Source organism: Erythrolamprus reginae, chromosome 11 (genome assembly GCF_031021105.1).
Source record: "Erythrolamprus reginae isolate rEryReg1 chromosome 11, rEryReg1.hap1, whole genome shotgun sequence".
Classification (NCBI taxonomy): Eukaryota; Metazoa; Chordata; class Lepidosauria; order Squamata; family Dipsadidae; genus Erythrolamprus; species Erythrolamprus reginae.
This window is the reverse complement of record NC_091960.1, coordinates 2,206,735-2,220,927: the sequence shown is the minus strand read 5'-3', so window position 1 is coordinate 2,220,927 and position 14,193 is coordinate 2,206,735. Positions and strand designations below refer to the sequence as shown.

The 14,193-nt window shown below is 49.1% G+C and overlaps 1 protein-coding gene across 1 annotated transcript; it reads right to left on the bottom strand.

The window, feature by feature from the left end:
• Nucleotides 1-722: 722 nt before the first annotated feature.
• Nucleotides 723-14,005, bottom strand: HNRNPL (heterogeneous nuclear ribonucleoprotein L). Its single transcript, XM_070764102.1, is given in 14 exon segments — nt 723-1,085; nt 1,743-1,838; nt 1,996-2,053; nt 3,536-3,737; nt 3,827-3,948; nt 4,791-4,916; nt 4,918-5,069; nt 5,152-5,223; nt 8,261-8,333; nt 9,511-9,607; nt 9,821-9,906; nt 10,593-10,830; nt 10,950-11,068; nt 13,731-14,005. Coding segments are annotated over 14 exon segments (1,713 nt in total). The 5' UTR covers nt 13,944-14,005; the 3' UTR covers nt 723-1,026.
• Nucleotides 14,006-14,193: the final 188 nt, after the last annotated feature.

Sequence of the window (14,193 nt, the reverse complement as noted above, 5' to 3'; positions counted from 1 at the left end):
TAGTTTTCGCTTATATATATCTATAAAGGTAGCAAAGATGCTTGCCCTTAAAATTCTGTAAGGATTCTGTCATCCATGTCGTGATTGTCTCAAAGGTGCTTTTTTCAGGAGGCAACTGGACTTCCTTTTGTTCTTTCTTTTGAAGATATTTCGCTGTTGTGAGCCGCCCCGAGTCTTCGGAGAGGGGCGGCATACAAATCTAATAAATCTTAATCTTCTCATCTAAGAAGCTTCTTCGGCTTATAAGATAGATCTGACCTTTACCCTATCCATCCTGTCGGAACTGAAAAGGTTTCTTGGATGAGCGAAACCTCTTCAAAAAAAGAAAAAGCAACTCCTGAAAAAACACCTTTGGGACTTGGCCTTAATGTCCTTAGAAACCTAGGAAAGCTGTAACTAAACACGAAGGCTGCCGTAGTGAACACTGTTATTGCATAGTGTTCATAGATTTAGTAAAATCTCCCTGCTCCTTTCTTTAAATTATAAAGCCGCCCAGCAGACAATAAAGCAAGGGAAAGAATAAAAGGTTTGCATAAAACAATGGTTAAATGGTATCTCCTCCCTTTTTAAATTTAGCCTGGGCTTCCATGGAAACAAGGAAACCAGATACCCGGACCAATTTAATTCCCTTTTTTTAAAAAATGACCCTGGACATACCTGCCTGCCTCCTCTACAAAAACTTCCCAAAGTGTTACTTACACCAGGTTCAGTTTTTACAACAATTTATTTTCCAAACAGCTTTATTAAATGTGCCAACTAGCACAGGCAGCACACGTTGTATGAATGGGGGGGGAAACGTATCACAGGTACAATTGTTTTAAAATTCGATGTCATCAGAATGCCGCGGGGGCCTCTCTTCCCAGATGACCTAGCTGCAGGCAGCCTCTAATTAAGCTTTTTTTTTAATTGGTTTTTTACAAAAGAAACGAAGGGACACCGGAGCTTTGCCATACAAACAAACAAAAAAAAGAATCACACACAAGTAAGTTAACGGAGCAGTCGTCTCGGTCAGGAACCGGAGGGCAATTAGGAAGCGTGTTGGGCAGTGGAGAAGCAGAGTTTCAGGGTATAAGGATACGGTCCATCTAGGAGAAAGGAAGACAATTTTGTGACAACTTCATGAGTCTTTTATGAGTGTTTACTTGAAAATTGAAAAATGCCATCATCCACGGGAGTCTACGGAGAGGGGCGGCATACAAATCTAATAAATAATAATAATAATTAAAAAACAATCTATCTCCCACTGGGATCCAGTTTGGGGTGAATAGTCAAGAAAACGTATGTAAACAAATAAGCCTCTCAGGTTCAGTTTTAAACTAGAAACACTTGAGATGTTACTTGTACTTTTATAAGTAACACTCAACTTATGAGCACAATTCAGCCTCAAATTTCTGTGGCTAAGCAAAGACAACTGAACTTTCCTCCACTTCATCACCATTTTTGCCACATTTGTTAAGTGCCTTCGCGGAGTTATTAACACGGCTGTTACGTGAATCTAGGAGATGAACTCCACAGGCCTTAAAGTTACCAAGGCTGGGCACTTCGTTTTCTAAACACTGAGGTCCAGTTCAGAATGTGCCAGTGGCTGCTTTTTCCTGACCGATCCCAGACCAATTAATTTGGCCAGGTCTCCAACACGGTCGAAATCCATTGGTGTTTTAAAGACCGGAAGGGGAAAGAGAAGGGAGGTTCCCAAACCCTGTGGTCATCATCAGCATGTGCAAAACGTGCCAGAGACTTACTTGGGTTTTTCATCTGGTAATGGTTGAGGAAGGCCAGGGTCTCCAGCGCGTCCCCTTTGGTCTCCCACTCCAGCAGTCCCGACGAGCTCCTCTCACCTGCAGGCGTTTCAAGGAAAGGGCGGGCTAAGCGGGAGCAGGCCCACCTCCCTGGAACAGGGGCGGGCAAACTCTCGAGAGGTGGACTACAGTCCCCATCGCCCCGGCCCATTCTGAGCGGCCCTGGGCCCCCACTTCTCTGCAGAGGGATACTTACTCTTCCCTGAAAACACCTTGACGGAAGCCGGTCTCTTCACCCCCAGCTCATCGCAAATCTGATGGGGGGGAAATGCCACGTAAGTAATAGGAATGTTAAGCCGCTGCCCCAATCGCACCAACGTATATTTTAGGACTGACTGACTTAGATTAGATTAGATTTATTGGATTTATATGCCGCCCCTCTCCGCAGACTCGGGGCGGCTCACAACAATGGTAAAAACAGTACATAGTGACAAATCTAATATTTAGTCTAATAATTCTAATAAAAAGTCCAAAAAAAGAAACCCCGATATATAAAAACAAGCACACAATCGAATCATGCACAAAAACTACATGGGCAAGGGGGAGATTTATTGGATTTGTATGCTGCCCCTCTCTGAGGACTCTCCTCTTTGTTCAAGGCCCATTCACAGGGGCTCTTGCAGAGACACCACGGCCCTCAACCATTGTGGAACTGCATTTTACGTATGTTTCTGTGCTGTGTTGAATATATATTGGTAGGAGGCCAAAGGAGAGAAGCTGTTATCTGACCGCAAAACAGTTCATTTAAGTGGTTGGGTCAGCGGAAAAATAGTGAACGAAAACACTAGTTTTGGGTTTAACGTTCCTTAGAACCACTTAAGAAGCCTCTTCTTGTTATGATTTCTGTCTAATATGAGCATTAATCCCTTCTCATCTTGAGGCCAAATAAAGAGCAGCTGAGGACCTGAGACACTTGCCACCGAGAGGGACCAGCAAAGGGGCCCAACTGGACCCAATCTAGTTGCTCCTTCTAGGCACACCGGAGCCTCTGCTAGCAGCATCGTATCCAGACGTAAAAGCCTGTTCGCCCCCCTTAGCATTACTGTTTCCTGCTTTTTGGAATGTAAGCTACATTTGGCAGCAAGAAGCTATCCAATTCAAAGTGTTGGTTATGACCTATAAAGCCCTTCATGGCACCGGACCAGAATATCTCCGTTACTGCCTTCTGCCGCACGAATCCCAGCGACCGGTTAGGTCCCACAGAGTTGGCCTTCTCCAGGTCCCATCGACTAAACAATGTCGTCTGGCGGGACCCAGGGGAAGAGCCTTCTCTGTGGTGGCTCCGACCCTCTGGAACCAGCTCCCCCCTGAGATTAGGATTGCCCCCACCCTCCTTGCCTTTCGTAAACTCCTTAAAACTCACCTCTGTCGTCAGGCATGGGGGAACTGAAACATCTCCCCCTTGCCCATGTTGTTCTGGTGTTTGATTGTGTGCTTGTCTCTTATATATATTGGGGTTGTTTTATGAATTTCTTAATTTAAAATTGTAATTGGATTGGTGGGTAATGGATGTGTCACTATGTACTGTTTTTACCATTGTTTTGAGCCGCCCCTCTGCGGAGAGGGGCGGCATATAAATCCAATAAATCTAATCTAATCTAATCCATTAAAACCATCATGACTATTAAGGGCAGCAAGTTTTGCTTATTCTTCTTAAACCCTCCAAGGGAGGAAACGCAAAACAAATCAACTGCTGGAATTATCCCCCCTCTGAAATTATGGCCGACAACCCTTACCTCGTAGAAGTTATCTTCCGTCACTTCCAGAGGCGCATTGAAGAAATGGAGCACGTTGCTGGGATGCTGGATTCGGTTCTTGGCAGCTTGTTCCGGGGTAGAGAAGCGATTGTTCCGGGAGCCGCTGAAATCTTTGTAGCTGCAGGACCCGTCCTCCAGACCGTACGACTGGCCAGGCATGATGGCCTGCTGCTTGGACACACTGCGGACAAAGCGAGACCGGCTTGTTCCGTCGGCCCCCTCCTGGCTCTGACCCAGATTCCTCAAGGGAACAAGGCAGGTGGGACTCACCAGACGTTCAACTTCTGATCAAACATGAAGTTATTGTTGAGGTGGGTGATGGCTCGGTCCACCGCGTAGCCATCTGCCATCTCCACCATGGCTGCCCCAGGCTTGCTTTTCATGAACTTCACCTATTGGGGGGGCGGGGGGGCGGAGAGATTTCTTGATTCAACCACAAGAGGAGAAAAGTGGGTTGTTTTCAAAGGAAGAGCCCCCCCCCCCAAGCACGGGGCAAACTTTCCTAACTCAGCAACTGCAGAGATTCACTTGGCAATCGTACCAAGGAAAGTCATAAAGTGGGGCAAAACTCAGTGAAGGCTTGTCTTGCTTAGCGACGAAAATGCAGTGGCTCAATTGGGGTTGTAAATCAAGGCCTAACTGTGGATTTGCCTTTCACAACTGGTCCTCAAAGCCCAGACCTCAACCAACAACGCAAGAGCAAAGCCTTCTAAGGCAGCAGCACCAGCCTGGCCTTTTCACTCAAACCTGAAACCAAGGAAGGGAAGCCCCAGGCTCTGGGGGGCCCAAGTGCTTCGACTTCTCCCACAATGGGATTTGGGATTCCCAGAGGCGGAAGGGAAACGCAGGGGGTTCCCAGCCTTTCCAGGAATTCTTGTCACCAGGTGGAAGAAGGTCTCTCCACCACCAATTTGACCAGGTCCAAATCTTACACCTGGTTTGGGGAACTGGCCAATCTTGATGCGGCATGAGAGAAAGCCAGCAGGGAGGGAGGCATCCAGAGACGCTACTTGGGCTTTCTGAGCAAAAGGGAGGATGATCACAACAGCCCCTTAGCCAAAGATCTCCAAAGCAACCAAAGTGTGTGGAGGGTGTGTGTGTGAAAGGGGGGGGGGGGAGAACAGGAAGGGGTTCAAGGCTGGAATTGTATGGAGCCCAAACTCAGCTAGGCCGTTCGGGCGCCCCAGAAGCTCCGCCAGCATCAGACCTGCCCTCCTCCCTGCCAGCCGCTCACCTTCTCCACGTTTCCATAGAGACAGAAGACGTTGAACACACGGTCGCAGTTCATCTTAGACTGGTCCAGGCCGTAGACCATCAAAACGGGGCTGTCGGCGTGGGGGCCGTACTCCGGAGGGGGGGGGCGGAGGCGGGGGGTGCCCATACTGAGGCCCGTAGCGGCTGGGTCCTCTGTGGCGGCCCCCCACCGGCGGCCCCATCCGCCTCCCTTCGTAATGAGGAGGGGGGCCATAGCCTTCATCGTGGTAGTGGCCGTGGTAGCCCCCGTGAGGTCCTCCTGGAGGAGGAAGCAAAAGTCAGCCCATGCCAGGGCAAAGCTGGACGAGACGGCGCTGCCCCACCCGCCGACGGGGCCTCACCGTATTCCGCAGGGTGGTCCCCCAGGAGAGGAGGCTGCCTCTGGCGCTTGTTCGGATTCCCGCCCGGCTCTCCTGTCAAAAGCAGACACACATTAGAAACCTCTGGAAACAGCTCAGTCGCCTTGACCTCTGGGGCTGACCACTGTGCTGGGAGACCTTGGTTAGGCCACAAAGCCGGCCTGAGGCATTCTCCATATAAAAAACTCCAGATTCCTCAGAATATCTCTCTTTTCTTTCCACCACAGAAGGGGGGGGGGGGAGTTTTAAAAAACAACACTTCCATTTCAGGGGGCACACTGTCCAGCCTTCTCTCCTCCCAGTCCACCCAGTTAGGCCAGTGCCAGAGGAGGCCACTTGGGACAGATCCTGATACTACCTCGAACTGATGCATCTTCGACATTTATTTAAACACCAAACCTGACGAACTAAAACTCTCTTGGGCCCAAGCTTTGCTCTCAACTATCTACCTGGCCTAACAAAGGTGTTATCTTAAAGCCTGCCTCCCTTTCCTCCCCAAAATTTAACTCTGAGGCAGGGAAGGCTTAAAATATATATATATATATATAAAAGGATCGACCCAATTCAAACATCAGGGCAGCGGGGAGCTGGGGGGAGGGGGGAGAGAGGAATAGAGGAAACGAAAGTCTTTGCCAGCCCAAACACCCCACCTCTATAGCAGCGCTACAAGGATTAAAAGAAGATGGCAAAGCAAAGCAAAAAACTGCTCCAGTTTAAACACAAAATGGATATACACAAAGACAGGAGAATTTTAAAGCAAGTCATACAATTTTTGTTTTGTTTTTTTAAAAAAAAAGGTAAAAAGAGTTTCGCAGTTTATTTCAACAGGCATTTTTTTTTTACAAAGATTGAAAAAGGCTACTTACAGCGGGAAGTTTACAGTACAATGTCCCTTGTCACAAAGAACATATTCTGCATTTCTCTTACCATTGGACGCTTCAACAGTGTAAGCACAGTTCTGAAAGATGGCGTCCCATCAAACATACACTGCGACCCTGCGTTACATGGTGTCAGAGTCAAAGTCACGTCAACAGGCACCAAAGCGACACAATCAAATTTTTTTCAAAAAAAATTAAATGAAAAAGGGCTTACAGATGTTTTGTTTTGTTTGTTTGTTTTGTCTTCGGATGGTATCAAGGAAAAAAAGGACATGACAAAAGGTGTGAATGAGTGTCCCTTCCGTGTTGCGTCTCCTGATTTGTCATGTGCTGTTAACAGGTTTTGTTGTTTTTTTTTTGGTGCTTCTGGCTGTGTAGTTCTCCCGTGTGCGTGTCACTCTCTCTCTCTGTCTCTCTCTCTCCTCTGTTAAAATGGAGTGTGCCTTGGATCTCAAGTGCCCCTGGAGCGCAAAAGGCCCCCAGCCTCTAGGGAACTGGGGGCTCTCGGGGACTTGGGTGTTTTTGTCTTGGCGCTGATAAAAATGTCGGCAGCCGAGGACTGCAAGGAAAGAGTAAATAAAAGGCCCTCCTCCCAAACCAAACCAAGTTGATGTGGAGAGCATCTTATGTCTTGAAGGGTCTCGGGGATCTACTCCGTGCTCCGTAAGACCGCTGGCGTGCTTTGTCTGAGAGACCCCTCGGGTGTTTTTCCTAGTTTCTGTGTTACCTTCTTGGGTTCAAGGTTTGTTTTGTTTTTGTTTTGGCCTTTTGTCTGTTTTGTAAGCATGTCGTGGCCTGGTGAAAGTCTCTCTCTGCCTCTTTTTCTCTGTCTCCCTCTGTGCTTGTAGATGTCTCTCGGATGGCGGTGTTGTGTTCTTGATGTGAGGACATGAACTCAATCTCTTGCCTTTCGGGTAGTAACACTTAAGATGCTGCGTGTTTTCTCCAGGAAGAGCTAGTAATGCAAGGTGGAGCTCTTTCTCCTTGTTTTGTTTTGTCCTACACTGTGTAGTGTTGTTAGAGAGTGTCTAGCGGAAGGCAGATCCCAGGCAATTCAGAACTTCCACGGCAGCTGCTGCGCAGGGGGTCTCCCAGGGCCAGGTGGGGAAATCGGTTCAGAGCTGGGGAAAGGCCAGACCTATCGCCCCTCCGCGGGGCCCAGCCTGAGGGAGAGGGCAGAGAGCCGGGAGGCAGCTTCTGAACTGCCCAGCCCTGCCAACTTAAGCCACTGCCCATCTGCACAGCGCCTTAAGTTATGTACCTTGGAGGAGAAAGTGAGTCATGTTCATGTCAAGTCATGTAATGCCATTGCTTGCTTCGCCGTGAGGGTGGGGTCAAGAGTGACCTCTGCCGGAGCCTCACCCGCCTGCCTGCAATCCAACAGCCTCCCCACCCAAGGCTGCCTTGGTCCATGGAGCCAACCAACTCGGCTGCCCACCTCGCAGGGAACGTGCTTTTTTTCTGCACATGTACAGTAGGAAGGCCGGTCAAGGCAAGGCCTCCACCTAGCTTTGGCCTCAGCCGGCACAGAAGGTGACCCGCCCCCTCCTCACAGTCCCCCTAGGCCCCCCCTCCCAAGCCCCAGAGTCTGCAGACAAATAACATTTTCCTTGAACACGAGAGAAGCGCCTTCCCCTCTCTGCCCACCACCCTCCAGCCATGGCATGGCAGAAATGCAATATATGCCCCGAGACCCCCAAAGGAGGCGGCTACATCAGCACCAGGGCCTGCGTAAGGCCTGAGGCTGATGGGAATAGCCATCTCTGGACCTTAAAGCTCCCTAGCAGGGAGGCCCCAGAAAATAAAAGGAAATCTGAGCACGGCCTGCTTTTCAACTCCTCTCTCCCCACTACAACATCCCCAACCTTCCTAGTAGCTGCAACCCACGCACAGCCTAGAGACGCAACACCAAGAGGGGGGGGGAGATACCTGACCAGATGCCATCAGGGAGACGGAGCTGCCCCAATTCCCTCGCGGCTACTCTCGAACACCCCCCCCCCACCTGCACCACACCTCCAGTCGTAGAAGGCTCAGGAAGCCCTCCTGCACTGAAGCCAGGACGCTGCCCTCCAGGCTTCCCCCCAAATCGGGCCCCATGTTGGACAGCAGGCAAATGGCATTACATCACACAATTCAGCTGGAGGAAGTGTGCTCTTCTTCAACAGGAAAAGGAAGGGTCTGTGTGTAGCTTGAGAGCAGGCTATCAAGGTTACCTTGCCCGCTGAGGTTGGGGTTGGTGTAGTCCCAGGTATCCTGGTCGTTCTTGAAGACGTTCAGGCGAGTGGGCTACAACGAAGCACAAAGGGTCAAAACACAATGCGGGGAGTTCGAGAGAGGGAGGGACAAGGCCACCGTGCGCGGTTATACTGGCTGCAGAGAGGTCACAAAACGGTGGCCTAACTGGCTTATAACCATAGTCTGTTCCGGTTTAGCCCATAGAATAGAATAGTATTGGCCAAGTGTGATTGCACACACTAGGAATTTGTCTTTGGTGCAGATGCTCTCAGGGTACATAAAAGAAACATGACAGTGAGCCCAACTGTTAGTAAAGCAGACTCAGCTACAGGCCCAGTCTTCACATGCTTCCTTTTTAAGGATGCTGGACTTGCAATTTTTTCGTAGTTTGAGGGGGAAAGGGGGGTTGGGGGGGTGAAGTTTAACATCAAATCGTCAGTGTGGGATATTAAGAGTTCTTTGTTCTGGCAGCTGCTCCAACAATGTTACTGTAACCTACAGGTAGTCCTCGACTTATGAGTGGTTGCTTAGGGACCAAAGTTCCAACAGATACCCCCACCCCCCAAAAAAGCTACTTAAAACCTGGTTCCAAAGTTCCAACAGCCACCAAAACAATTCTGTGTCGTTTTGGACAACAGGATGGCATTTACAGCTGTTTGTAGCATCCCATGGCTATATTTTTACTGGAAACCAGAAGTCCGGGAGTTTGCTTAACGACTACTGCTGCACAAAAAGATTGTAAAATCAGGTTGGTCACGTAATGACCCAACTGAAAAGACTTACAATCGTAACTGGCTGGGCTCAATTATCCCCACCAAGGACTAAGCTATATTTTATGGATTAGCTGCCCTCCTAGTGGGAATTCCTACCGTTTTGTAACCTAACAGAGCAGAAACGCGAGATCGGTTTCCCCAATTTTTCCAACCCATAACCGAACGCCTTGTTTCTACTCGCAAGGTCATCTTATGCAAAGACAGCTACAATTGTGCCATTCCAGAAGGTTCTTAGATATCAGCACAACCGTTGGGAAGAGCCAGTGACCTTCAGGACAAGGATACGGAGCTAATTAGGGGGGATCTGGGTGACGCAATTTCGTTGGGCCAGTTTGCGAATCTCTTCCGATTCAGAAAAGAAGCGTTTGCTGATCTTTTGAGGGGGGGGGGAATGAGGCCGCAGACCCTCCTGTGCAACGCAGGGGCCCGTCCTCTCTTCTGCAGCCCCCACTCACCTTGGCATATTCAATCTTCAGCGTACAGCAGCCAGAGTAAATGTCGGCACCGTTCAAAGAAGCCTTTGCTCTCTGAGCACTTTGCACAGAATCAAATGTTTGCAGAATTAAGGAAACCTCAACTTATGACGGGTTGCTTAGTGACCAAAAGTTCCGACAGACACCCCCACCCCACCCCCCAGTTTCCTAGTCAACTCTGTTTAAACTACTATTCTTTCTCCTGTTTTTTACCCCAGGAGCTTTCTGGCCCATTGCTGAGGCAAACAGTTTTGCTTCGCTCTCCTCAGCTACTCAAAAAAACCAAGGATATTCCACCATAGCTTGGACCCCGTTTTTTCTAAAGATAACAATGCGCTGGACTGGACCACACGGGTTGCAGATGGTGTACAGGACATCCTATAAGACAAAGACAGTAAAAGTCAATATGATCCCACAACAACAGCCCCTGTGACAGTGCTCCCTCTAATTTTTGGGGGGAGGGGGCGGAAAAGTATAGTGTCTGAGCGGCAGTTCCTTCGGGACAGGGCAGCACAGAAATAAATAAATAAACAAATAAACAAATAAAAAACCCACCCTGTTTTGCCTCAGAGAATTTCAAAATAAAATACTGTACTGTGTGTCTGCAACAGTGAGCTCATAATAGGGCAACTCTATCAATATCAAAATGCCACTTAAATAGTTGAGCTAGTTTCAAACTAGATTTTGATTTTCTTTCTCTCTTCCTTACTCCCATTCTTTTTCTTCCTCTCTTTTTTCTATCTGTTTCTCTCTCTTCCTCTCTCTCTCCTTCCCTCTCACTCTTTCCCTCTCGGCTTCTGGGCAGGTTTGGAAAACTCTGAGTTGAGGATGATTTTTAAGTGCCATGACTCACTGCTCAGCTTAGAGGGAACTATGCCCTGTGAGTCTCCTATCAGCTTTGCCTGCCAGACCTCAATGCAGAGTTTAATGAGACAAGGACCTGCAAACCATTCAGACGGTATCTTAACCCCCACTCTGCAAGCTTGGAGGCCCAACGAAAGCCAGGACCACCACATCCTGGATATGCCCCCCCCCCAACCAATGAAGCAGCCTCGTAAACGCACCGTCGTAATGGAGTAGATGGGGTTCAGAATCGTGAACAGCAGGACGTTGTTTACTCCCCGCGAATCATCAGAGTCCCCAGGCCGTGAAATCTTCTGGCTGGTAGAATAGTTGACGAAGGCCGGATGCCCAGCGATGTAGATCTGATTGTCTGCTGCATAATTCACAGCGTTGCAGGCTCCGAGGATGTCCTCAAACTCTACTAGAGCCTGTCTCTTTTTGGGCATCACCACCACGTAGCTTTGAGGGAGGGAAGGGGGGGGGGGAAGAGAGAAAAGAACTAAGTCACTGAACCTGCACAATCTGTCATTATATTCCCCCACCCCACCGCCAGCATGTTCTGGCTGCCCCTTCCTCACCTGATAGGGCCAAATTCTTGCAAGGCCTCCACCAGATCAGCTTCTACCACGCCATCAATCAGACCCCGGATATGGACCACAGGAGAAGCAGCCGGCTTGTGCGGATCGTCATAGTTCTCCTGCGAGAGAAGAGGAAGTCATTTGACATTTCCCTGGTAAAGTTTTAGTGCAAAAAGAGAGGAGACTCTTTCACAAAATGGCGCTTCTGGGAGACTGAAAACTGGAACAGCTGTAACAATGCTAAGCAGCCCAAAAGGATCGTGTTGGGCAGAAGACAACCTAGCAGGATGCAGTTCAAATGGAATTCCCCGTCATCAGAGGTAAAGTTACTGTCTTATATTATTAGTGGGAAAATTAACCAGGAAAAGATCGTCCTTGGCTGTTGTGGCCTATTTTATACGTGTTGGGAAGCAACAGAAGCGGCTGTTGCTTGGACCCAGCACAGCTCTTCTGCTCCTAACTTATATTAAAAAAGAGCACCAGTTGCATTTCTTTGGCCAATTCATGCTTAAACTCCCCACCTAAATCTATGCAAATGCTTTTTGTCCAACAAAGAAATATATCCTACATATCCTTTGACCATTCCAGTAAATTTGAAACCACAATCTAGATGTTCTGGGGCCAACAGTTAAATTCAGTAATTTATTAAAATTTATACATGGCCCATCTCATTATGCAAAGCGACTCTTGCTTTACAGTTAAACCACACTACCCAGGAAACTGCTACCAGGTTTGGGTAAAGATGCACACACCCAAATTGGGGGGAAAAATAGGCAGTTAAACCACCGACTTTCTCCACAAAAGGAAAAAGCCCTCAGACATACAGCCCAACCCAACCCTTAAACCCTCTCCCCGCAGATGGAACTGGACGCTGCAGAATGGGTTGCCTTGATCCTGATCACCATATCCCTTCCTTGATCTGTGTGATAAATCATAATTAAAGAAAGAACCCACTCCTAACAAATCTATCAAGCTCTGCTCCCAAGGTAAATAGACCCGCCTTGTAATGTACATTTGGAGCAGGTAAAAAATGATGGCTTCCCTGGAGTCTGAGCCGCAGAGGCGCCTTTGTGGACCCATAAGGCTCTGCTTGTCAAGACCAAGCCTTCCTCATGGGCCTTCCGGTCCTGACTGGAACCAGGGGGTCACGCCCAAATCTACCCCTCTTCCAAAGGGCCACTGCATTCGGCCATGTTAAGGCAGGGATGGGAGCCTATGCCCCCTTTTCAATCTGGGGATTTCAACTCCCAGAATTTCTGGGTCAGAATCCCTGCCTGGAATTCTGGAGTTGAAGTCCCCAAGGTCATAAAGGAGCCACAGAGGCCCAGCCAGGTTTAAGGCATCACAGCAAGGCATTAGCAAAGCAACCTGACTGACTTCCTTCCTCACAGCAGGCCACTAGACTGCTCCTGTCAAAAATAAAAGCTCTGCAGGACATCCTCGACTTACAACAGTTCATTTAGTGACCAAAGTTACAAGGGTACAAAAAAAAGGGACTTGGGACCATTTTCCCCACACTAAATGACCATTGTTGCAGCAGTCTGGGGGGGGGGGGGTGTGTCACATGATTCAAAATGCAAACGCTTGGCAAGTGATTCCATCTTTCTGGTGGTTGTGTGTTCATTTCCCCCTTTTGCATCTTCCAACCAGCAGACTCAATGGGGAAGCCTGATTCACTTACCAACCCTGCTTTTTATTTTTTAAAGTTTGTTTATTGGTTTTCAAAGGGGAAAAAAAGGAATAAATCTCATAAGTTCTTCACGGATCACGACCCATATCAAGTTCATAATTCATTACTCAATGTATTCGGTTCAAAGAATGAACATATATATATATATGTGTGTGTGTGTGTGTGTGTGTGTTTATATTTATAATAGATAAAATGAAAAATAACATGTGCAAGTATCTTTTATTTTAAACCACTAAAGAGTTAATTATGCTTATAGTTGCTTATTATTGCTCTAATCTGTACTGTGTGAATATTTATTTTTATATTCACTGACCATATATTATTACGTTTGGATCTCCTTTGGATCCATTCATACCATGTCTTAATTAGTTTCTTTATCTTTTGTTCCATTTCGTCCATCTCTACACGTCTATATATTTTTATCAATAATTTTACTTTCCGCTGGGGTCATTTCTTTTTTTCCACATCTGGTGGATTTTAAGCCGCAGGGATTTCCTTTAACAACGGTGGCAAATAAGGTCGTAAAACGGGGCAAAGCTCCCAGGAACCCTTGGCCTCCCCTCCCGCCTTTTCCCCTTCCAGATCCATAAGCCTGAAGAGCTGCTTTGGGGGGGGTGAGAAGGGGCAAAGCCCCCCCTTTTGGCCCCTCCCACCCAGGCGGTCGCAGGTCCGAGGACGGGGAAGAGGGAAAAGGCAGGCGGGAGAAGGGCGGCGTACAAGTCGAATAAATGATAATAATAATAATTCTAACGGTAGACTGCGCCTACCCGCAGAGGCTCGACGCCGGGCCCTCGGCTCCCACGTGGCCCGACTACAACCCCCATCTTTCCGAGCCACCGCGCAGCCGGCGGAAATCATTATTATATAAATAATAATAATAATAATATTTGTATGCCGCCCCTCTCCGAAGAGGCCAACTGCCAAAGGCCCCCAGCGCGCCCTTGAGCATGGATGATGGGAGTTGTAGTCCTCGCGTTGTAAAAGGCCTTTGGGCCCCACGGGAGGCCTGGGCGCGGGAAGGCCGCCCTCCTTCGCCCGCCCCGGCTGCTTGGCTTCTTTTTTTCCCCTCAGCCCGGCGGCCGTTGCCTCACCCCGCCTCCGCCGGCCGCTCCCCCCGGCCCGTGATCCGCGTTCTCCGTTTTCAGGCGCTTCGGGGCGCGCCCGCCCTCAGGGCCTCCTCCGTAATAACGTCCTCCTCCTCCTCCGCCGCCGCCACCGCCGCCGGCCATCTTCACCATGTCCCCTCCGCGTCCCGAGCCGCCGCCTTCGCCGCTCTGCGAACCTCGCCACCTCCGCCGCGACATGGCGCCCACACTGCCCCAGCCCACCCTCGCTCCCACCTCAGGCACGCCTCTATTGGGCTGGGCCGCCGTCGCTCAAGCCCGCCCGGGTTCTCATTGGGTCGGGGCAGTGCCTTACCTACCCTTGTCCCGCCCTCCGCCGCCATAGGGTCGACTGTCTCCCGCCTGCCGCTGTGATTCGCTCTCGCATCCGTTTATCAAAGGTCTTGTCCTTTTCCGTTGGCCGGCAGGAACATCCGTCCCCTCTTCCTTC